Source organism: Podarcis melisellensis (genome assembly GCF_964234715.1).
Source record: "Podarcis melisellensis genome assembly, chromosome: 3".
NCBI classification, from domain to species: Eukaryota; Metazoa; Chordata; class Lepidosauria; order Squamata; family Lacertidae; genus Podarcis; species Podarcis melisellensis.
Genome location: NC_138530.1, coordinates 104122278 through 104147241, shown reverse-complemented (window position 1 = coordinate 104147241; position 24964 = coordinate 104122278). Strand labels below are relative to the sequence as shown.

General features: G+C 46.2%; 2 protein-coding genes across 6 annotated transcripts in view; both read left to right on the top strand.

Annotated features, from left to right (window-relative positions):
• Positions 1-24964, top strand: part of KCNS3 (potassium voltage-gated channel modifier subfamily S member 3) — a 91068-nt gene that overhangs the window by 17131 nt on the left and 48973 nt on the right. For 3 of the 5 annotated variants that reach the window (XR_014166932.1, XM_081906327.1, XM_081906328.1), the window contains exon 1: positions 22600-22671. The exons of 1 other annotated variant lie outside the window; for it this stretch is intronic. The gene's annotated coding sequence lies outside the window, so the exon portion shown is untranslated. Of the gene's footprint in view, positions 1-22599; positions 22672-23205; positions 23403-24964 lie in introns of those variants that run through there. One more of the 5 variants, XM_081906325.1, reaches the window with a different exon arrangement.
• On the top strand, positions 1876-3379 carry MSGN1 (mesogenin 1). The gene has a single exon (XM_081906727.1). It carries the CDS (start codon positions 2468-2470, stop codon positions 2960-2962), a length of 495 nt encoding a protein of 164 aa, XP_081762853.1. The 5' UTR covers positions 1876-2467; the 3' UTR covers positions 2963-3379.

Genomic DNA, 24964 nt, shown 5'->3' with positions numbered 1-24964 from the left:
AGTGATGGTGTTGATGATTATGATGATAACTCCGGAATTTCAGCTTGAGAGCTACTTTTTGCTAAATACCAGCAAAGTAAGGCTGCTTTCATAATTAGCTCGCTGAGTTCTGGCTGACCCCTTCCCTTACTTTTGTGGATTTTAGGTGGAACTGCTGCCTGGCTATGACACTAGGGAGGAACAAGGATGAACACATTACTTTTCCCCAGAGAACCCAGGAATTGTGGTTTACCTCAGCATTCTTGGGATTCTTGGGTGCTGTGCTTTTAATGCATGGTGTGTGTGGAGACAGTGTAATTTTTGTTCCTGTACAAGGTTTCATTTTGACAGCCTCTGAGGGCCCTAAAACAGGGTAGAAGTATTCTAAATAAATGAATAATCTAAAATCCTTGCAGCAATTCCGGTAGGTAAGTTATTATTCTCACGCCTGCATTGCAGATGGGGGAGCCATAAAAAAAAAAGTTAATGGAAGCCATGAGTGAGCTCAGAGCAAAAACACAATTCCAACCAGAGACTTCCCAACTTGTAGTACAGAACTATACACGTCTACTCAGAAGTAAGCTTGATTGAGTTCAGTAGCACTTACTCCCAGGTAAAAAGGATAGTAGCTGTAGTCTCCTAAAACATTATGCTACATCCGCTAGAAAGAGTCAGCCAAGCTCTGTCTAAATAATGTGACACTACTCTTCCTGCTAAATGTAGATAATGGGATTGATCGAAATGCCTTCAGAAAGAATTCCATTATTTTACCAAGCCATTCAGACCAATATGAGAAAATTATTCTAAGTAGAACATCTGTACTATTCTGTGGTGGTGGGTAGGCAAAAGGCAATATTGCCTCTAAAAGGGAATATATTTGCATATTACGATATTGTTTTGCGCAAGGAGCTTCAAGTGCTGTATAGGGGTTATAATAATTTGGAAGGCTTTTAAAGCTTGTTTTTGATGTGTGCTTTTAAAAGGAATGTTCAACATAATGGACATTTAGAATGTTTAGATGCAGAAACAAGACAATGCAAACGTTAAAAATCTCAAATACATTTCTCCATCCCCCCAGTTTGGTATATTTGGGGAGTAAAATGTGGGGAATCAACTCTGCGTTTGTGGGGTGTGTGACATAGTGGAACACATTTTATTGGAAGCAATTCCACGAGGAATATTTTATTCAATAGCATAACCTCCAACATTTCTCCAATTAAAACGGGGACATTCCATTCCACTCTGGGCATCTTCCAGCATATATAAAAACATAACAAAACAGTTTTTAAAAACCTTCCCTATAAAGGACTGCTTTCAGATGGCTCAGGGGGTTGGATGATTCCATACCCTCCAACATTTCTCCACTGAAAATAGGGACATCCTAAGGAAAAGGAAGGATGCGGGTGGCGCTGTGATCTAAACCACAGAGCCTAGTGCTTGCCGATCAGAAGGTCGGTGGTTCAAATCCCCGCGACGGGGTGAGCTCCCGTTGCTTGGTCCCTGCTCCTGACAACCTAGCAGTTCGAAAGCACGTCAAAGTGCAAGTAGGTAAATAGGTACTGCTCCAGCGGGAAGGTAAACGGTGTTTCCGTGTGCTGCTCTGGTTCACCAGAAGCGGCTTAGTCATGCTGGGCACATGACCCGGAAGCTGTCTGCGGACAAACCCTGGCTCCCTTGGCCATGAAAGCGAGATGAGCGCCGCAACCCCAGAGTCGTTTGTGACTGGACTTTACTGTCAGGGGTCCCTTTACCTTTACCTTTTAGCCCTAACACTGATTTATTCTTCATGAAGCACCATAGTCACTTTTTAAAAATATATACTATTTTGTTAAAGTCCGCAACTGGACTTAACGGTCAGGGGTCCCTTTACCTTTACCTTACAGGAAAAATGGGACATTCTGGGATCAAATCAGAAACTGGGATGGCTTCTTTAAACCAGGAAATAGGAGCACTGGAAGGATATGTAATAGGAGTTTGTTGTCGTTGTGTCCTTGTCAGCCAAATTACCACTTTAAATCCAATCCAGTCAAATAAAATTGAAACCTAGGTGTTGATCCTGCGGCCTGTTTTCTATATTTCCTTTCCCACTGCCAGTTATTCCACAGGACACTGTTAAATGTAGATAAGAAGGCTCAATTGGTTTTGCTACAAGATGATAATCTCTCTCCCTCAACCACCACCACTTTTCTTTCTCACTATGGCCTGTTAGCTTAAATGGGTTTTAGCCAAAGGTTGATAATTATCATAGAGAGGAAAGTAACACCGCCAGGAGTTCATTTTCCATTTTGGCACTTGCCTTCCTTTGAATCCTCCCCACACCTTGGCCCCTTCCCCGTTTCCCATTTTGTCACTTCTTACGCCACCCCTCCCTCTGTCATAAAAGGGTCTCCACAGACAGGGAGGCCACAGATTTTCCCTGCTTGCAGCTTTGACAGAAAATCATTCCCGCTTTCCCCCTTGCCACAAATCGGGCCAGGCTTTGGTGAGCATGGAAGGGAGCGCGGAGTCAGAGAACTCTTCCTACTTCTCCTCATGGGACTGGAAGACTGGGCCTCTGGAGCTCAGCCAGAGCTCCTCTCCCCAGAGCATCTCTCCATCCCCTTCCTTCGAATCCTATGCATCCTCGCCTTGTCCCCTTGTGATGGAGATGCCTTGTGCCAGCAGCAGCAGCAACGACAGCAGCAACAACAGGAGCTATAACCTGATGGACTTTGCTCCTGTCTATCTCCCAGGCCCTGGCCAGGGCAAAGCCCTCTCCAAGGGCTCCAAAGTCAGGATGTCCGTTCAGCGCAGGAGAAAGGCCAGCGAAAGGGAGAAGCTGAGGATGAGGACCTTGGCCGAAGCGCTGCACACTCTTCGCAACTACCTGCCTCCCGTCTACAGCCAAAGGGGTCAGCCTCTGACCAAGATACAGACGCTGAAATACACCATCAAGTACATCAGCGAGCTCACAGACCTGCTGAACAGCGTCAAGCAAGTATAGAGAGGCCTGGGAGACTCTGGGAAGGTTTCCTCACTGAGAAAGCGGGAGTCGTTTTTTCCTTTCTTTAAGGATTAACTTTCCATCGGGCAAGCGTGGACCTGTTCAGAAGCTGCTCTGCAAACAAGCTGATCTAAAGGGAGCTGCCCACAGTTGCATGTTTGTATCGGGACAGGCAAAGGAGGACCAGGTCTCAGTCAGGAACAATGGTGACAGTGTGGTTTTGAAAGGATCATGATTACACTGAACAATTTTTTCAAATTTATTCTAGCTGACCAAATTTCTTCTGCTTAGGTATGCTTTTGAGTTGGTGATCTGTGAACTTCTTCTTTCATTTTTTTTCCTTTTTAAACCCTGTATGTTTGCTATCATGTCTCTTTGCTGTTTGTAGGCACTTTATATTAGCAGCAGGATAAAGATGTGTATGATTATTTGGAGAAATGCTTCTTCACTCATTTTCTACAGTAGCTTTGGTGGAGGAAAGGAAACAACAACTTTGAAATAAAAAGCTGCTTCCATATGGGTTGATTATATCCCTGAAAGAGATTAGAGTTGGAATTCTAATCCAAGATTGTTTTTAGTTTTTACTATTTAGAAAATATTTTTTCCCTTGCTGTCAAATATTCCCAGGATAGTTATATTTCCAACATAGAGTACATTGCTATGGTTCATTTCAATCTGAAAGCATCTACGCCTCTGCAAATGTAGAACTGCTGTCTATTGGATAGAGCTCAAAGCAAATGTATGGCAACCAGGAACAAAGAAAAGATGGTTAGTCTATTGCATGGGTAGGCAAACTAAGGCCTGGGGGCCGGATCTGGCCCAATTGCCTTAGAAATCCAGCCCGCAGATAGTCTGGGAATCAGCATGTCTTTACAGAATGTGTCCTTTTATTTACAATGCATCTCTGGGTTATTTGTGGAGCCTACCTGCTGTTTTTACATGAGTAGAATGTGTGCTTTTATTTAAAATGCATCTCTGAGTTATTTGTGGGGCATAGGAATTTGTTATTCCCCCCCAAAAAATATAGTCCAGCCCTCCACAAGGTCTGAGGGACTGTGGATTGGCCCCATGCTGAAAAAGTTTGCTGACCCCTGGTCTATTGGTATCTAAACAAAAATAACTGATGCAGGAGGCATGTGTCCTCAGGGCGTATAAAGTAAGCTTAGTTCCAAGCAATGTACAAATTTCCGGGCAAGCAGTTCATGTGGTTTACAGTTGAGATGTATAAGCTGTTAAAACAGGACAGGGCCCTTATCTCAAAAGCGCTCCTGTGCAGACAGCATTGCGCAATCCATGTCTAGACCATCACATGTGATGTGTGTGAGTGTGTGTGAATGTACACGTGTCCCCAGTGTGTGTTTATGCAGTGATATACATGCACACGCAGCAGCTGGCTCATGTGACTGCCTGTACACTGGTTCCATGCTATTCCTGCATTTAGGCTGCAATCCTGCACACACTTTCCTGGATTCACAGGGTTGCCATATTTCAAAAGGTTGTTGAGCTTTTCTGGCGCAAAGTTCTTCAAAATCCACCCCCCACAAATGATTTTTTTAAAGCTGTTTTTTTTTTAGGAAATTTGCCCAAAAAACCCCACATCACCTGATTTGGGTTGCCATATGCCCTGGTTTCCCTAGCCATTTTTACTGATTTTTGGAAATTCCACCCAGACGCTATTTCCAACGGAAGAATCCCAGATATGTCCAGGAATTTTCCAACATAGCCTGGAAGCTGGTCCCATTGAATTCAATGGGGTTGGCTTCTGAGTAGACTGGGCTGAGCTTAAAAGTCTTTTGTTGAATAGCAACTGCATTACATTTGAAGGAGCCCCACATACCTGAGTGACCAGGAAGTCCTTAGTATTATAGAATAAGGATTTTAACTGCTGAGTGATAAAATGTAGCAGGTTTGATCCCCGTCTGGGACAACTGCACATTCCTGCATTGCAGGCTGTTGGACTAGATGATCCTCAGGCCCCTTTCCAATTTTACAATTCTCTCATCCCTTGGTGATTTGCTTTCACCGTTATCAGCCTCTTGTGATCTGCTCTTTGCAGAATCTGCAGCTGGGAAATAATGCCTTATGGGGACCAACTTTGGGGCAAGCTTTGTGTTCTCCTGAATTCTTGGATCAAGCAAGATGTTACACAAAGCAGGGCAACAAAATCTGCCTGTGTTTTTTTTTAAGTTGCTTCCCTCCTTTCTTGTTTTTTCTCCTCCTTCCCCCTTCCTGTTTTGTGTAACACCTCGCCTGACGAAACAGTCTGGGGAACTCGGGACCTTGTTGCACTTTTGTGGTGGAATCTACACACATAACAACCGTCCTGAAATTTATTTTATTTTATTTAAAAGCGTTTTTTAAAATACACTGAGTTTTCCATAAGACTCACCATCACCATCTAGTGTATCATACTTAAAAGACACTTAAAATGTTTTATTTGCATCTGTATAGCTGAGTCCTGTGACATTTCCATGAAGCTATTGCCCAGCTGTGAGTTTTGACTTCCCAACTCCTCAGGGGTTAGTACAGCTACCTTTGGTTTTCTATAATCTTCTCTGGCTGCAATCCAGATTGTTAGATGCCAGCCGCTGCTGTGCTTTCCATGGGCATCAAGGAGCTAGAGATTTCAGGACTGCATCCATAACAATCTTGTGATTGCTACCCAGAGTCCAGCCTACGAAGCCCAATACAGGGTTCTGCAAAGTACATGGCTTCCCTTTCCTTGCAAGGGTTCCAATATAAGAAATGTGAAGTGTCCCATCTTCTTCAGTGCTCTGTGTTGTGATGGCGATCATATGAGACACAGCTCTGTCATACAGTCATTCCACAGGCCCAACCACAGAATCAGAAGAATATTTTCATCAGCCACTAGCCATAGCAATAAAATAAAACACAACGTACAGTGGTACCTCGGGTTACATACGCTTCAGGTTACATACGCTTCAGGTTACAGACTCCACTAACCCAGAAATAGTACCTCGGGTTAAGAACTTTGCTTCAGGATGAGAACAGAAATCGTGCTCTGGCGGCACGGCGACAGCAGGAGGCCCCATTAGCTAAAGTGGTGCTTCAGGTTAAGAACAGTTTCAGGTTAAGAACGGACCTCCGGAACGAATGAAGCACTTAACCCGAGGTACCACTGTACTGAAGATAGAGGCAAAAAAATTAACTATACAAAATACATTTTGGAGGTTTACATCAATAATCAAATAGTAGATCTTATTCTAATTGCCCCTGCTAATTTTTTTGCAGTTTTGGCTGTCACCTGATTATCCTGATCTGCTAGAATAAAGGTTATAACCTCACTCCTCAAATAGTTATAAAGAGTGCAAGCCAAAAACACATGAGCTACTGATTCAAGACTGCCATCTCCACATGGACATAAGCATTTTTCCAGCAGAATTTTTTGAAATCGATCCTCAAATACAACCGAAGACAGTATATTTAAGGCCCAACCATACTGGGGTGAGAGGAAGGATTTATCAAGCAGGTCCATTTTGTCTTGTGGTAAAGTGCTTATGGGGTAGCTCGCTTGGTAAAAGGTAAAGGGACCCCTGACCATTAGGTCCAGTCGTGGCCGACTCTGGGGTTGCGGCGCTCATCTCGCTTTATTGGCCGAGGGAGCCAGGATGCAGCTTCCGGGTCATGTGGCCAGCATGACTAAGCTGCTTCTGGCGAAGCAGAGAAGCACGGAAACACCATTTACCTTCCCGCTGGAGTGGTACCTATTTATCTACTTGCACTTTGACGTGCTTTCGAACTGCTAGGTTGGCAGGAGCAGGGACCGAGCAATGGGAGCTCCCCCCATCGAGGGGATTTGAACCACTGACCTTCTGATTGGCAAGTCCTAGCCTCTGTGGTTTAACCCACAGCGCCACCCACGTCCTAGCTCACTTGGTAGGGCACTCTTAATCTGAGCGTCATAGGTTCAAGCACCACATCAAGCAAAAGATTCCTTCATTGCAGGGGGTTGAGCTAGATGACCCTTGGGGTCCCTTCCCACTCTCCAATTTTATGATTCTCTGGTTCTATGATGGCTGGAATTCAAGACATCTTTACTTAGAATAAAGGCCCATTTATTTCAGGAGCCCTTACTCCAAGGTAAGCGGCGTTATGATTGCAGCCTAATTCTTCAGTTGTACAAAGATAATCAAAATTTAAGGGAAATTTACATACGTGCGAATAAATCTCTAAACAAGCATACTTTGAAATATTGGGATATTCCTTTCTTATTTATTTTATTTATTGGTTTTGTCAAATGATTTCAGCTGCAGGCAACCTTTACATGTAGTAAGAACAGAAAAATGCAAGGTGGCATTCAACTGGATTTTAAACAGAGTAGAGCCACCGAAATTAATGAGCACGATTAAGTCAGGTCCATGAATTTTGATGCACCTACTCTGAGTAAAATTGTGTTGAATACCACCCACTGTCCTTTGAAATAAAGTGTGCTGTAATGTTTTAGTATCCATCAATCACTTCAAATTATAGCAGTGCTCAACACATCCCCCCAAAGTGTACTCAGAGCCTAGGAGGTCTCTCTAGCCTTTGACAACCTTGTTGTAAATTGCTCTTTTTATTTTCTCCCTAACCACCCACTATCACCCTGCAAGGGACCTAGAAACCTCTGCATGCATGTCTTAAGTTCCTGTTAACTTTAAGTTAATCAATGTCAAAGTCTGCATCAGGCTGCAACCTGCAAAAGAAAACATTTGCATTGTCAATTTTGCTTGAAATTGATTTCGCACGACCCTGTTCTGCCCTCTGAGAGCAGAACATGGGGAGGGGAACGAGAAGGATCTGTATAATGCTGCAATGCAGATACGAAGAGAAGGATTCAAGGAGTTCACCTTTCCTTTTGCCTGGGACATGGCACACAGGGACAGGGACACAGAATAGCTTCGAAATGCACACCGCACAGTGTGAAAGAAAGGTTGGGAATGGTACTAATGAAGACACAGGCTTGGATTGTCTGGTTTGCAAATAATAGCATGACTTTAAAAAATCGGATCACTTTTTCCTCCACCACCAAGTCTTTTTTTTCATGTCAGTATATGGGCACAGAAATGTAATTGTCCCTTATTGTCTCAGCTCTAGAAATATTTATACAGAATGAGCATCTTTTAAATGGCATGGAGGTATGTTTAAAGCATGTGGTTCTTCCTTAGGTTATCAGCAACTGCTGTACAGAGAAATAACCCCCTCTTCCCAAACACTGTTAATAATGCACAGCCTTTTTGCACTTTAATGTTGGCTATATCTTAGAAATATCGCTTTTGGCGCTGATACCTAACTTAAATTTAGAATGCATACTAACAGCAAACTCTGTGTTCTGAGCGCCTAGTCTTATGTAGCCAAAACAACACTATCCACAAGGGAGGCAGAGACGCAGGTGGCGCTGCGGGCTAAACCACTGAGCCTCTTGGGCTTGCCGATCAGAACGTCAGCAGTTCAAATCCCTGCGACGGGGGGAGCTCTGTCCCAGCTCCTGCCAACCTAGCAGTTCAAAAGCATACCAGTGCAAGTAGATAAATAGGTACCACTGTGGCGGGGAGGTAAACGGCATTTCCATGGGCTCTGGTTTCCATCACGGTGTCCCGTTGCGCCAGAAGTGGTTTAGTCATGCTGGCCACATGACCCAGAAAGCTGTCTGCTCCCTTGGCCTGAAAGTGGAGATGAGTGCCGCACCCCATAGTCAAGTTTGACTGGACTTAACCTTCCAGGGATCCTTTACTTTTTTACCTATCCACAAGGGGGTAATGCTATCTGTCAGCAGGCTAGGGGAAAGGCAAAGTACAGGAAATCATTAGCGTCTCGGCGACACCATCTGTTCAAAGCACATCTCAGCCACATGGCTTTCCCCCAAAGAATCCTGGGAAGGGCAGTTGGTTCAGGGTGCTGGGAATTGTAGTTCTGTGGAAGGTGAACTACAGTTCCCATGATTCTTTGGGGGAAGGTATATGCTTTGGATGCATGGCATGGACATGACCTAGTCTTAGGGGGAGAAAAGTGTGGGGCTGTGGATAGTAGGGGAGGATAGATGGATTAAATATTATCTTTCCTCACTCATGCTAGAGAGTCAGTAGCAGAGTACATACCCCAATATATTGCAGGAAGCTAGTTGGTAGACTCAACTGAATCTCTTTAGAAGAAGAATTTGGATTTGATATCCCGCTTTATCACTACCCTAAGGAGTCTCAAAGCGGCTAACAATCTCCTTTCCCTTCCTCCCCCACAACAAACACTCTGTGAGGTGAGTGGGGCTGAGAGACTTCAGAGAAGTGTGACTGGCCCAAGGTCACCCAGCAGCTGCATGTGGAGGAGCGGAGATGCGAACCCGGTTCACCAGATTACGAGCCTTCCACTCTTAACCACTGCACCACACTGGCTTTAGTTCAACAATCCAGTCTGGCTTGTCCAGATTGGATTATTCCTGGTAAATCCCCATTGTTCCCTCTTAAAAAGAATAAAGACACAACAGTCTTTTCTTAAAAGTAGTAAGAAGTTTACTTACATTCAGTTCACAGCATGATCCTGAAGGCAGGCTTTAGCTTGTAGTTACAGATACAGGGAAAGGTGTGAATTCATCCTTTTGTGAGGGATGAGCCCATGTGCTGCTGACCGAGAGCCAGCACACAGCAAATGCATCAGTATTAGAAGAGAGCAGCAAAAGAAAAGAAGAGCAAGGGAAGATGACTGTGTGACTGGCCCTTTTACAAGGGTCTCACAGGGTCACGCCCATCCACCTGGACACATGCAGGGGGAGGATGCTCCAGACCAGGTGTGACAGGAAGTCCTCCTGGCTGGAGTAACATCCCCCTGTGTGTCCAGTCTGGGCAAACAGGAAATATTGTACTTGACTGCTTATGTTACATCTCACAAAAAGCCCTCTGGGGCCCAAAGCAAACTCAGTCTGCTGAGTGGATGCAGAATGCTGATGGGGTGAGTAGGTGAGATAGAATGTCTGGATTCCAGGATGAGGAACAGAAATTCGGTGTGTCTGTGAAATGATATGGAATATTCTGGAGAATGGCAAGGCTGACTGGCTGGCAGCCTGAACAGGAGCAATCCACACGCTGCGACATTTTGTAGGTCTTGGTCACGTGCGATTTGCTGAAATGGTTGAGCAATCCTACTTTTTCTCCTTTCCGAAATGCTCATGTGAAGGAAAAGAGTGCATTTGACCCTAGAACCACAAAGTTATAGAGTTATTCTAGAGTTGGAAGGGGCCCCAAGGGTAATCTAGTCTAACCCCCTGCAGCTGTCTTCAGTGGTACTTCAGTTCCCAAACGTAATCCATTCCAGAGGACCATTCGACTTCTGAAATGTTTGAAAACCAAGGTGCAAAGGGCTGGCTGCAAGTTCAATTGGAAAAATGGAAAAACACACTGCGGAAGCTGTTCGACTTTTGAGACATGTTCAAAAATGGAAGCATTTACTTCCGGGTTTTTGGTGTTCGGGTTCCGAAAGCTTCAGCAATGGAGATGTTCAAGAACCGAGGTACCACTGTATTTATTTGAAAATTTCCTTTAACCGCTTGCCAATGTAAAGACTTCCCTCCAGGAGAAACCTTAACCATAAACACACACAAAAACAAACAAACAAAAACCCCAAACAAATCCAAAATTAACTATATTGGTTGCTTTTGTAATCGGTGGTTGTTGTTTAGTTGTGCCTCATTTGACATAATGTGAGGAGAATCAGGTGATTTTACATTACTGGACGTGCTGGGTTGCATTTCCAAGGATGCCCACCAGAGAGAGCACAAAATCTCTTGAAATTAGTGCCTCTAGCGCTGCTATAGAGAGGAATCTCCCGTTGTTTGCTTTTATACGAATCCCCTTCCCTACCAAGCCAAGCATCCCAGACAGAGCTTGCTTTATGACGGCTGATTCTGCTTTAGCAATGCATCTCTCATTTTCTCTCCCAGTTGAACTTCATCCCCCCTGGTTCTTGGGACACCCCTCCAGACTATCACTGTCTCAGAAGCGATGCCAGCTGAATAATACATGAAAATAATTAATAATTCTCTTCAGACAGTTTACATTTAATTATTGAATAGTTCAACAGATCCATATCGACGATTGCACCCGAGGCATTTATTTATTGATGACTGCGCCGTCCGTTTGGAATGTAATGAATTGTTTTAATTTCCACATCCTTCTTTCGAGTCCCAGGGGTCGGTTGGGCGTGGGTGGCTGTGGTCCTGCACAGAGCTCATCTTGTGGGCTTAGTCTGGATGGGAAACTTAAGGTGTATCCGCATTGCAGTTAAGCTCCAGTTCACGCGCAGAGGGCAGCTTCGAGAACGGGAGTTGGGCAAGCTCAGGTGAAGCGAAACAAAACGGGCAACGCATGTCAGGGGAAGACATGCCCAGCCCCTCTCTGGTGTGGACAGTAAAATGCAAATGGGAGTTGGAGACAGTAGAGAGAAAAACAACCTTGCAGCATTTCAAGCCAGTAATATGTACATAGCCGATTTGGACGCTATGTGGTCTAAACCGCTGTGGTCTAAACCACTGAGCCTGTTGGGTTCGCCGATCAGAAGGTCGGTGGTTCGAATTCCCGCAATGGAGTGAGCTCCCGTTGCTCTGTCCCAACTCCTGCCAACCTAGCAGTTTGAAAGCATGCTAGTGCATGGGTAGGCAAACTAAGGCCCGGGGGCCGGATCCGGCCCAATCGCCTTCTCTATCTCCCCCACCCCCACCCCCACCCTCCACCCCCCCGCTCTAGGGGGCTGGGAGGGAGTGTGAAAGCAAAGAAGGAGCCTCTCAGACAATGGTGTGGGGGGAGCAAGCACAGCAGTTGTCTCCATTTTCAACGACAACCACCTGTATACGAAACCATTGCGTCAAGGACTTTATAGGCCTGTTCGTTCTTAGCCAGGATCATGAGCCATCTTCTACAATCCGCAGACGGTCCAGGAATCAGCGGATTTTTACATGAGTAGAATGTGTCCTTTTATTTAAAATGCACCTCTGGGTTATTTGTGGGGCATAGGAATTCTTTCATTTCCCCCCCAAAATATAGTCTGGCCCACCACATGGTTTGAGGGACAGTGGACCGGCTCCCTGCTGAAAAAGTTTGCTGACTCCTGTGCTAGCGCAAGTTGATAAATACGTACTGCTGCAGCGGAAAGATACAACAGCATTTCCATGCGCTCTGGCTTCTGTCACTGTGTACCGTTGCACTAGTAGCGGTTGAGTCATGCTGGCCACATGACCTGAAAAGCTGCCTGTGGACAAACAGCAGCTCCCTCGGCCTGAAAGCAAGATGAGCGCCGCAACCCCATAGTCGCCTTTGACTGGACTTAACTATCCAGGGGTCCTTTACCTTACCTTTATATAGCCTATGAGGGCTGGGAAATATCTATTTGCCTGAGACTTTAGGTGATAATGTGACTAGAGAGACCAAGGTTAAGCCATTTTCATTTGTTCAATTAACCCTTATACCCCATCATTATCTATCTATCTATCTATCTATCTATCTATCTATCTATCATCTATCTATCTATCTATCTATCTATCTATCTATCTATCTATCTATCATCTATCTATCTATCTATCTATCTATCTATCATCTATCTATCTATCATCTATCTATCTATCTATCTATCTATCTATCTATCTATCTATCATCTCCTATAATGCAGGGTTTCCCAAACTTCTGAGTTCATGGACCCCTGTATCATAGATTCACAGAATTGTAGAGTTGGAAGGTACCCCAATGGTCATCTAGTCCAACCCCAGCAATGCAGGAATATATTCCCTAATGTGGTGTTCAAATCCACAACCCTGAGATTCAGAGTCTACCAACTGAGCTATCCCAGCAATCCAGCTTATTTATTTATTCCGTCATTTATTACATTTATACTCCACCATTTCCCCCTGAATGTGCAAATTAAATCAATGAATCAACATGGTTATTCCCTCCTTTTTAACCCTTACACCAACCCTGTGAAGTAGGTTAGGATGAGAGGCAGCAACTGGCCCAAGGTCACCCAGTGAGCTTCATGGAGGTGTAGGGATTCGAACTTTGGTCTCCCAGGTCCTAGTCCGACACTCTAACCACTGTGTCACGATGGATCTCCTCCCCTTCTCTGCAAGTTGAAGTTGCCAGTGGGCAATCCCAGGAAGGCTGCAGACCCCCTGGAGTTCGCATGCCTCCCACCTGTCAAACGTGGCTCATGGGGCTGCCATGGATTAGTATCTTGGCCTAGCAGGCTCATACAGTTCTCCCCCACCCCCACCCCCCACCCTCCACCCCCCCGCTCTAGGGGGCTGGGAGGGAGTGTGAAAGCAAAGAAGGAGCCTCTCAGACAATGGTGTGGGGGGAGCAAGCACAGCAGTTGTCTCCATTTTCAACGACAACCACCTGTATACGAAACCATTGCGTCAAGGACTTTATAGGCCTGTTCGTTCTTAGCCAGGATCATGAGCCATCTTCTACAATGGGGCAATAAGCAACTTTACTGCGACAAAAGCAATGATGCCAGGCGGGATTTTACAACGGTGCACTTAAATCACGAGGAACAGACGAACTAGGGAGAAAACAACCACCCCAATCACCGACGAGACTCAGCCTTCGTTTTCTGCGGATTGGTTTACAATGCTCCATAATGAGACGCCGCCAAATGTGGCGTGAAGACTTCCTAATACTTCTCAGCCAACGAAGCCGGTGATGACTAGACAAAAGAAATTAGACGGCTGCAAAATCGCTCAAAGATTGCCGCTCAGGCTGAGCAGAAGGGATGCTTATTGGCAATAGATATGCATGTTGTCTTAACGGGCTCCGTGTGTTTTTTGACTTAATTGCCACTCAGTCACTTTATTCATCAAAGTGCTGCTTACGTTCAGCTAATTTTTCTCCGCTGATGTGCTCCGGCTGTTGCAGTAATGATGTATGTAGTGAGAATACATATATATATCCCCAAATAAATGGGAGAAGTGCAGAGGAAAAGTTTTTGTTGAAGTCCTAGAACCGTAAGACTTGGAAGAGACCTCAAAGTCCCTGGATTCTTTGAAAAAAATCTGGTAACTTTACATTAGTAGCACCAAAGTGACCTGCCCGGGCACAAGCCTGCTGTGATGGCCTGGGAATCTGATTCCGAGGCTGAACCGGAGGAATCCCAGCCTGCACAGGAGTCCCCGCCTCCAGGGCCAGCTGAGCCGGGGCAGGGGCTTGAATCTGAAGGGCCCTCACCTGTGCTGGATCCTCAGGAGCAGGCACCAGCTGAATCTGCTCTGGCTCCGGAGGTGACCGAGGACCCATTGCCTGCAGGTGCTCCTCTCCCAGCCCTGTAAGGGGAAGGTGAGGCTGCCTCTGGGTCCAGTAACCCTCCAGCTTCTCCTGAGCTGCAGGGGCTCAAGGCAGAGAGGTGGAGGGAACTAAGTTCTCTCAGGAGGAGTGCTCGCCTTAAGGCCAGGGGAGACGAGTCACCTGTGGGCCTGGACCACCCCAGGCCTCAGAGGAGATAAAGGCCAGTCAGCCCAGTCCCAGGTTGTGGGAGCAACATTGTTGGTAGCCTGTTCCTGCCTGCACCATGTCCTGCTCTTCTGCCAGAGTTCCTGACCACGCCTGACTCCCTACCTTGGACCCCACTTCTGCCTCGGACCACACCACACGGTAACTGCCCGGGACCAGCACACCTGGCCATAGTATATGGAAGCCCTAGCAACAAGACCACCCTCTCAGTTTCATTGATGTAGTCCAAAGGAAAGCAGAGCAACACATTTGGCACCAGCTTTGTGGCAGGAGTTGTCAGAAGGAGGCATACAACCATCTTAGGGACTCCAGATTCGGTAGGGCTTACTCATTAGCTTTTCCTTCTCCTGAAGATGTCCCACAAGGCAGCATGTATGGGTTTCTCCTTGGAGTTTCCTCCTGAAGCCTTTCTCACAGATGTGTGTAGCCGCAAGGCAGTGGAAGTTTAGGGTCAGAGGTTTCCTTCTCCTATGTGGACTACCTTCCAAGGTCGACCAACCCCATCTGCTCCTCACTTCCCTCTACTGCACATGCAGATTTCATTTTACATATTTGTAAAAAGCTGAACATGGATTAAAAGCGATATAAGGAAACTTAGTAGTGTCAGTTGAGAGTAGTGTCAGTTGAGTGCTGGTGGTTGCTAGGTTGCGGAGGTCCTTGTGACACGCCCTTCATTGTGACACCTCCCTCTGCTGGCTCCTTGGTCCTCTAGAGCAGTGTTTCCCAACCTTGGGCCTCCAGCTGTTTTTGAACTACAATTCCCATCATCCCTGACCACTGGTCTTGCTAGCTAGGGATGATGGGAGTTGTAGTCCAAAAACAGCTGGAGGCCCAAGGTTGGGAAACACTGCTCTAGAGGCATAGTGATCTCCTTTGGTTTGATCATTCAGGGAGTGAGAGAGAAAGTGGATGGAGATGTAAGTAGACTTTCTCATCAGTATCTGCATTCTGTGCTGGTAATGCTCCATGACAGTCTTAGGGAACATTTAAAAGATTTAGATCAGGAATAATTTAAAGGCTTCAGCCATCCCTTCTGGGCTTCTGTATGACTCCACCCACTGTTTTGTAACAGTGAAGGGAAGTGACTGTGGATTCTGCTAAGGAAAACTAATAAGAAAAGGAAAAGGGCGTTCTTTTTAGGCTAGTGACACAATAGTCGCTTGATAACTTACCATGGGAGCGTTAAGCATGTGCTCTGGAAAGGGTAATATCTTGCATTGTCTTCCTCCCCTTCAATCAAAATTGATTTGATTGACATCTAAAATGTGTTGGGTAGGGGTTATTGGGTTGTTGTTTTTATTTTGATTATATATTTTGTGGCTTTATATTCTGATTCTATTCTGTGTACCGCCCTGAGACCTCTGGTTGTAGGCCGGTATATAAATTCTAATAATAATAATAGTAATAGTAATTGTGAATCATTAGAATTTCCCAACTCCCCATGTCTAATACGGATACTTGATCTTTACAGTGCGAGTTATAACTAAGTACAATATACAGCTGCAGGGTTTAAGTAAGTGGAAGGCCAACATATTATTTTTTTAAGCAAAGGAGGCTTGCTCCTAACCAGCACTGTGCATGCCTCATGAGATCAATCTAAGTGTTCTGTTTCCAGTGTTGTTTTATATGAATATCGCAACAGTTCCTAACCAGTCCCGGAACTGCTGATGCAGCACTTAAAGCTCGCCGTGCATCCCGAACATATTCCGAGCACGACCGCACGATTCCCACAGCTACTCTTACAACAGTTGCGAGATGTCAGTGAATCCTGTATTGTTACAAAGAAGTCTGTTCTCAATTCCGCCGAGGTCTCTTTAGAGAACAGAACTTATTACAGCACCGATACCTTCCAGGGAAAAAAGCAGTACAAATACGAGGAAGATTGATTTTCCCCCCTCCTCCCTTGAATGCCTTCTGCACTTCAAAACTCTTCTGGGCTAAGAACGAGCCACATCAATTATTATTATTATTATTTTCTGATTAAGCAATGCTGCTTCAGTGCTCAGCGAACTGCTTACTCATGAAATGGGCTCACAAGGAGAGGTGGTTTGCCTTGTTGTGGCATATTCTGGCCCTCCTGGTCACATCCGTGCCATACATTTCAACCAGGGGTTTTCAAACTTTTTCAGCAGGGGACCGGTCCACTGTCCCTCAAACCTTGTGGGGGGCTGGACTATATTTTATATTTTTTTGGGGGGGGAGGAATGAGCAAGGGACGATGAGCGGCACACGAAAGGGCTCCGGAGAGGGGCTGCTTTAAATGGCGGCTGCTCGGGCGCTCAGCCAGTGTGGTGTAGTGGTTAAGAGCGGTGGACTCGTAATCCGGGGAACCGGGTTCGCGTCTCCGCTCCTCCACATGCAACTGCTGGGTGACCTTGGGCCAGTCACACTTCTTTGAAGTCTCTCAGCCCCACTCACCTCACAGAGTGTTTGTTGTGGGGGAGGAAAGGAAAGGAGATTGTTAGCCGCTTTGAGACTCCTTTGGGTAGTGATAAAGTGGGATAATGAGCAGAGAGCGAAAGGGCGCCAGAGTGGGGCTAGCACCAACAAAGCCCAGCTCCCTTCCTCTTCTAGGTAGGGTGGGGAGAAGCCAGGAGGAGGAAGGCAGGAGGCAGCGCCGCCGCGTGAGGGAGAGGGACAGAGAGGGAAAGAACGAGCGCGCTGGCGTCCGTGGGCCAGATTTGGAAGGCAATCATGGCGGATCTGGCCCACGAGCCTTAGTTTGCCGACCCATGATTTAAACTTTCTCCCAAGGAATCCTGCGAACTCTGGTTTCTTTGGGATCACTTCAGTGCTATTCCCACTGCCCCCAGGAAGCTCACTCTCAATTCCTTCTTGCTCTCTCCTACTGGATATTTTACCCTGAAATAAAGGACAACCCTGTATGGGGTAACTGTGCCCCTGAAGGACCAGGTGTTCAAACTGGGAGTCATTTTGGACTCACAGCTGTCCATGGAGGTGCAGGTCAATTCTGTGTCCAGGGCAGCTGTTTACCAGCTCCATCTGGTACGCAGGCTGAGACCCTACCTGCCCTCAGACTGTCTTGCCAGAGTGGTGCATGCTCTGGTTATCTCCAGCTTGGACTACTGCAATGTACTATACGTGGGGCTACCTTTGAAGGTGACCTGGAAACTACACCTAATCCAGAATGCAGCAGCTAGACTGGTGACTGGGAGCGGCCGCTGAGACCATTTAACACCAGTTCTGAAAGACCTACATTGGTTCCCAGTGCGTTTCCAAGTACAGTTCAAAGTGTAGGTGTTGACCTTTAAAGCCCTAAACAGCCTCGGCCCAGTATACCTGAAGGAGCGTCTCCACCCCCATTGTTCTGTCCGGACGCTGAGATCCAGCTCTGAGGGCCTTCTGGCAGTTCCCTCACTGTGAGAAGTGTAGCTACAGGGAACCAGGCAGAGGGCCTTCTCGGTAGTGGTGCCCCCCTGTGGAACGCCCTCCCATCAGATGTCAAGGAAATAAACAACTACCTGACTTTTAGAAAACACCTGAAGGCAGCCCTGTTTAGGGAAGTTTTTAATGTTTGATGTTTTATTGTGTTTTTAATATTCTGTTGGGAGCTGACCAGAGTGGCTGGGGAGGCCCGGCCAGGTGGGTGGGGTATAAGTAATAAATAATAACAATTATTATTATTATTACTATTATACAGGACAGGTGGCAACCCTAGAAAGCCCCCACTGCAAGATGACAACTCCTCAGATGTTTTCTGCCTGTGCATTGAATGGCTGCAAGGAATTGCGTCTTTGCCCGACAGCAGGAGTGCTTCACGTTGGGACCAAGTCCCAGGACTTTTCGTTTTAATTATTGCAGAACATTAAAGCATTTTGTGGTTTGGCCCCGCTTTCTTTCTCCACCACTGTGCCATTGTTTATGTTGCCGTTTTACGGAGGTCGGTTTGATTGTTAGGTTTGCTCTTAATGCTGTTGCGCTGCATGTTTCCTTGCAAGTGGACTTGATTTTTATCATAGGAAAGCGGGATCCGTCTGTCTAAAACAAACTTGTGTGACATAAACACACAAGATAGCAAAGATGATCTAAAGGAGCCACGTCCAGCCTGTGTTGATTATTGCTAAAGGGACTGTTGCTCTGGTTTTGCCCATCCGGGATGGGAATTAGGGTTAAGAAAAGAGCCTTAAAGCTCCTTTAATGACTGTGTGGATATTTCCTCCTTTATTGTAAATAATTTTTATGAAAAGTTTTTCAAATACCCATTTCCGCAATTTAAAATATTTCAGTATACCAATGCATTCAACGACTTCCCTCCTTCCCCTTATTTTTACCACAATTCCTGTATATGCTTGTATATCCATTTAATTCAATCCCCCCCTGCAATTTTAATATCCCTTTTAAATATGTTGTGCTGTTGAATTTACCTTAATGCTGTCGGCATTTTCATCTGTGTACGATTATTTTCTATATATTCAACAACAAAATTCCACTCCTCTTTAAATACACGTTCTTCTTGCTCTCTAAATCTGCTTGTTAACCCTGCAAGTTGTGCGTTTTATAATGTCTTAAGTTGCCCATCCTCCTTATTATTGTCCTCACTCACTTTCCATTTTGGGGCTAACAGGATCCAAGCTGCTGTTGTTGCATTGATATATACCGTATATATATATATTTCTACTCCTGGGTACCTCTGTCTTAACCATTCCTAAAAGGAATGCCTCTGGGTTTTTTTTTGGGGGGGGGGAAATAGTTGATTTAAACATGTTTTTTCATCTCATTGTAAATCATTTCTCAATATCCTTTAACTTTTTTGCATGCCCACCACATGTGAAAAAGTGTTCCATCGGTTTCCTTACACGTATCTGATTTGGATTTATACATCTTAGCTAATCTACTTTATTTTCTTACAGCAGTATAGGGAAGTTTTTAATGTTTGATGTTTTACTGTGCTTAATGTGATTAATTTGTTGGGAGCTGCCCAGAGTGCAATCTAGTCACATGGGTGGCATATAAACAATAAATTATTGTTGATGCTGTTGTTGTTGTTAAGAAAAAACTTCAATGTCTAAAATCCCTGTTAGAGGACAAGGATCCTGAGATCATGTTAAGGGTAGCCAAATTCTGTGTGATTGCCATAAAACTTAGGGAACAAGCTGTGCTATCATAATGATTAAAGTTTTAAATGATAATTTTAGGTTATATGTTACTGACTAAGTTTTAATTTATATATTTTTTTAACTGTTGCTATATCTGTATTGTCCCTGTTATGCCTAACTGCAAATACAAATGTATCCCTATGGTGTTTTATGACTTCCTTGATATTGTATGTGGGCTGGAACTGGTCTGTGACTGAAATAATTGTTAAGAAAAAAGATGGCATAAGAGGAAGGACCTGATCTGTAATATGACAAAGGCAGATTTAGGGGAGTGTGACTGACCAGTTTGGCTGCACGAGGTGCAGAGCCTCAAGAGTACCACAACTTTGAGGTGGAAGGTGAGCGGCGAGGGGCCGCCAAATTTTCGCACCACACAGAACACAGCTGAAATTTGAGACCCCATGGTGTCATGGTGGTGGGCTTTAAAGCAGGTGGCACTTTGGTCTAAACCACTGAGCCTCTTGGGCTCGCTGATCGGAAGGTCAGCAGTTCGAATCCCCATGACCAGGTGCGCTCCCGTTGCTCTGTCCTAGCTTCTGCCAACCTAGCAGTTCTAAAGCATGCCAGTGCAAGTAGATAAATAGGTACCACTGCGGCGGGAAGGTAAACAACATTTCTGTGTGCTCTGGCTTCTGTCACAATGTTCCGTTGCACAAGAAACAGTTTTGTCATGCTGGCCACATAACCTGGAAATCTGTCTGTGGACAAACGCCGGCTCCCTCGGCCTGAAGCGAGATGACCTCTGCAACTGCATAGTCGCCTTTGACTGGTCTTAAACGTCCAGGGGTCCTTTACTTTTTTCTCTTTTTTTGCCCTCACACGTCCCTTTTGCGATGGGAGGAAAGCATCCATTGGTACTGTTTAATATGGGTTTAAAAATAGATGTGCAAGGGATAAAGGTGGGAATAGCAGTCATGCCCAGCTTGGCCCTTCGTCTAGAAAAACTGGGGTGCGGCGCTGTAGCCGATTCCCAAAGCTGGGAATTTTGAGGCTGGCTGTGCCTCATAGGCATATATACGGTACTTGCCTTCATCGCCTGCCTCTTTATGCATTTGTTGACAGAGCAAACACTACAGAGATGTTGCGTAAGTTGCTGCATTGTTGTTGTGACCTGCTCCGGGACCTTATAGTGAAGGACGGATAATAAATCAAATTGACAACAACAATGCTGTCCCATCCACAAGACAGCTTACATATGTCTCCTCAAAAGCAAGCCCCACAGAGTTCAGAGGGACTCAGACAAGTGTATCTGTAGGACATCTGCCTGAACTGGGTAATGCATCTTCTCCAGGGAAGTGGAGAGTCTGGAAGAGTTCGGCATTTTATGTGCACTCCCTCACCCAGATACAAAAGAAGGGGGAAGGAAATGTTTCCATTATTCATGAGAGCAGAGTGGGAATGTGACTAAACGCTCTCACTACACAAGGACTCTCATCTCTCTCTCTGATCAGCACCACTTGCCTGCACGGAATTATTGATTCCAGGTTTCCATCCTCCTGAAGCACTGCTAGGTAAATTTCCAGAGCTATTTTCCCCTGTGATGATGCCTCTAGTCTATAATCTTGATTTGGAAGCCGAGGAACCATTCAGTGACAAGTGGCACATTGCTGCCTTACCCCCCGTTTCCTTCATTGTCACTGAACGGTTCCCCCAGCTTGCCAAAGCATGATTGTGGGCTATAGGTATTGCCACAGGGGGAAATAGCACCCCCAAAGGTTGAAGGAAGTATGGCCTAAGGTAAAGTAAAGGTAAAGGGACCCCTGACCATTAGGTCCAGTCGTGGCTGACTCTGAGGTTGGGGCGCTCATCTTGGTTTACTGGCCGCTTCTGGAGAACCAGAGCAGTGCACGGAAACGCCGTTTACCTTCCCGCCGGAGTGGTACCTATTTATCTACTTGCAGTGGTATGCTTTTGAACTGCTAGGTTGGCAGGAGCAGGGACCAAGCAACGGGAGCTCACCCCGTCACGAGGATTCAAACTGCCAACCTTCTGATCGGCAAGTCCTAGGCTCTGTGGTTTAACCCACAGCGCCACCCGTGTCCCTTAACGTGGCCTAAGGTAGGGATGGGTGAAATCTGTGGTCCTCCACCAGGCGATGTGATGAGGACTCCAGCTCCCATCAACCACACACCCAGCTCAGCACAACTGTTAGTCAGGGATGACAATGGGCACAAGGCAGGGGGGCCAACTTGAGTAGATTATGGGGGGTAGCCCCACTCCACATAATCAATCACAAGATGCACCACACATGCATAATTTGGATGGCAATGCTTATTAACTTGGGGGGGGGCTTGGCCCCCTCAAATAATTTAGGGGGGGGACCTCAGCCCCTAGGAATTGGCTCCTATGCTGCAGGGGCCAACTTTGGTAATATGGTGCCTTGAACCAGGACCAAATCTCTCCCCCCCCCCATTTTGAGTAGGTACCCATATAAATATAAGTTGCTGTTATTACTTAAGGCCCCCTTGGCTCATCAATCTTTGTGGGGGAGCCCTAAATCCTGCGCAATAACTACAGCCTATCCTCCCCCCTCCCCAGGAATCCTGGAAACTGTAGTTTTTTAAAGGGTGCTGGGAATTGTAGCATTGCGGGGGGGGGGAACTAAAGTTCCTTTAAGAGAGAGAGAGAGAGAGAGAGAGAGAGAGAGAGAGAGAGAGAGAGAGAGAGAGAGAGAGAGAGAGAGAGAGGGAAAGTCTCGTGCTCTAAACGTACAGGATGCAGCTTAACTTCGGAGCATTGGACTTCTGTGGGACTTGACTCCTGCGTCGTCACGATGCGCAGCGCGGCGCGTTACATTTTTGCCACCTCTCCCCTTTCTCTCTCCGGGCAAGCATCTCGCGTGGCCTTCCTCATCGCTCCGGGCGCCCGCAGCGAGCATCCCGTGCGCGCCTCCTTCCCCGCAATGTGGGGCTTGCAGGAGACGGGGGCGGGGGGGAGCCGGGAGGCCGAAGGACCGCCCTTCTTCTGTGTCTCCTCCTCCTGCCGCTGCTGCGGGGCTGCCGGCGAGCGCCTGCCAAAGCCGCGCTGCGTCCTGGGGACTCGCCACGCGCGCCGCCGGCTGCTCCACGGAGCAGCTCCCTTTCCCCGCGCGCCACGCTTCCAGTGCCAGGTATATTTCCCCTCCCCATCGCGGTGCAGAGGGTCAGGGAGGGGGGTCCCTCTTCTTCTCCGCCCCCTTCGGCTCCCTTTTGCCTTCGTTTGGGTCCGCCTTTTCCCCGCAAACTTTCCCTGGGGTCGCCTCGCCTTGCCTCTCCAGCCTTTGCTTCGTGCGCGCAAAAGAAACTTCGCTACATCCTCTCCGCCTGTCTTTGCGTCTCGCAAGTTTTCAGTTGACGTAAAGGGGACTGGGAAGAACAATGCCCCCCCCACTCTCTTCGGGCTCCCCCGCACCTTATTATTATTACTATTACTATTATTATTATTAACTTATTAAACTTGTAGAGCACCATCCCGCCCCCCCACACCTTGCGTAAAACTGAGAGCGCCGCTCCGTTTCTTACTTGCAGCGCCAGAGGGTCCCATAGGGGACACTGTTGTGGAAACTCAGCCCTGCAGTTTAGGGGTTGTGTCAGGGCGAGCTGTGCTTCTTTTGAGAAGGGAAGGCACCCTGCACACGCTCAGAGGCGGTGACCTTGCCATCTAGGCTGCAGGTGGAGTGTGCAAGTACTAGCTAAGCCTGCAGTTTGAATTCAGTGGGGCTTGCTTCTGAGTAGACGTGGTTAGGATTGCATCCTGGGTATCTCGCATGAAGCCTACGAACAGATTTCCAGGGCTGAGCTCTAGCTCAGCTTCTCATGCTCCGTGGATGTCCTTTCAGAAGAGTGAAGCCTCATGGAGTGTGTGTGTGTGTGTGTTTTAAGGGTGGGTGTTTTGCTGAGATTGACTTGGAATCCGCTTTGAAATGGAGTGACTTTTTCTCTTTGAAATGTGAATGATGTGTAATTCTATGGGGGATGTCTCAGATACAGAACTTGGTTTTCTACTTTAAAGTACTGTAGTAATTTTGGTCTTTTACTAGGGAATGTGTTTGGTTTTTTTTTAGCATGAAACTGCATCAGATTGGACTCTGTGTCTCTGTGTGCTTAGTAAGGGGAATGACAAACTCTTTGAGACTTAGAGAATTGCAGAGTTGGGACCTCTATGGGTCATCTAGTCCAACCCCCTGCAATGCAGGAATCTCAGTTCAAGCATCCATGGCAGATGGCCAATCAAGCTCTTCTGAAAAACCACCAAGGAAGGAGAGTCTGCCACCTTCTGAGGGAGGCCATTCCTCTGTCGAACAGGTCTTACTGTCAGAAAGTTCTTTCTGATGTTTAGTCGGAATCTCCTTTTTTGTAACTTGCATCCATTGGTTCAGGTCCTGCCTTCCAGAGCAGGAGAAAACAGTTATGTTTTCAACACAGGTCACATTCTGCTGATCTTGGCAGTCCTGCAACTCAAGGTTTGCCATCTTCAAGGGAGATGTTTCTTAAAATGTGGGTGCTTCCAGGCTACTGCTATTTTAGGATGAGATGCAATCAATATATTGTTCAATTCAAGTTGTGCAATTAAATGCTGTGTTGATCCTCTTGTATAACACATCCCCCTCTCCAAGGAAACAAACAACCCCCAGACTTTTTGTGATAAGGAACGTGACTGGAAAAGGGACTCAAAAAGGCTTGCTTTGACACAATGCCATCTAACTTCCTTTGCAAACAAATTGGGACGAATGCTTGATAAATAGCTGGCTTTTTCTAAGCTCTCCCCAAACTTTGTGCAAACAAATCATGACAAATGCTGAAATAATAATAAAAAAACAACGGTCACCTGGAAGCCCATACTGCAGAGATCCACCCCATCTTTCCAGAATACAGATTTTAATAGTAGTCTAGGTTAATTTTCTTTGAAGTATTAGGTACATTGGATGGTAATGGTATTGCTGCACTCAAAATGGATTTATTTCTCAAAATCAAGGTGCATTAATTGTCTTTTTAAAATGCCTTTCAATTTCCTAAGTGTGTTTTAAAGGGATAGTGGAAGCTGGTTCCTTCTTATCCCATTAGTGACCTGATCAGCGTTCTCCCTTCTCTTTTGTTTTTTCATCAGATATTACAAAAATATTTGGAAGCAACTATTTAACTTGGCTTTGGTTACTTTTGGTCAGGCTTCACAACACTCTTGTTTAATCTTTCCTCCTAAAAAATATACAGTCATGCCTCGTGTTGCGTCCGCTTCATGTCGCGTCTTTTCGCGTTACGTCCTGCGGCAACCTGGAAGTACCAGAATGGGTTAGTTCCGGGTTTCACCACTCACGCATGCGCAGAAGCTCCAAATCGCGTCACACGCCTACGCAGACACCGCGCTTCGAGTTGTGGGCATCTCACGTTACAGATGGGCCTCCGGAATGGATTCTGTCTGTAACA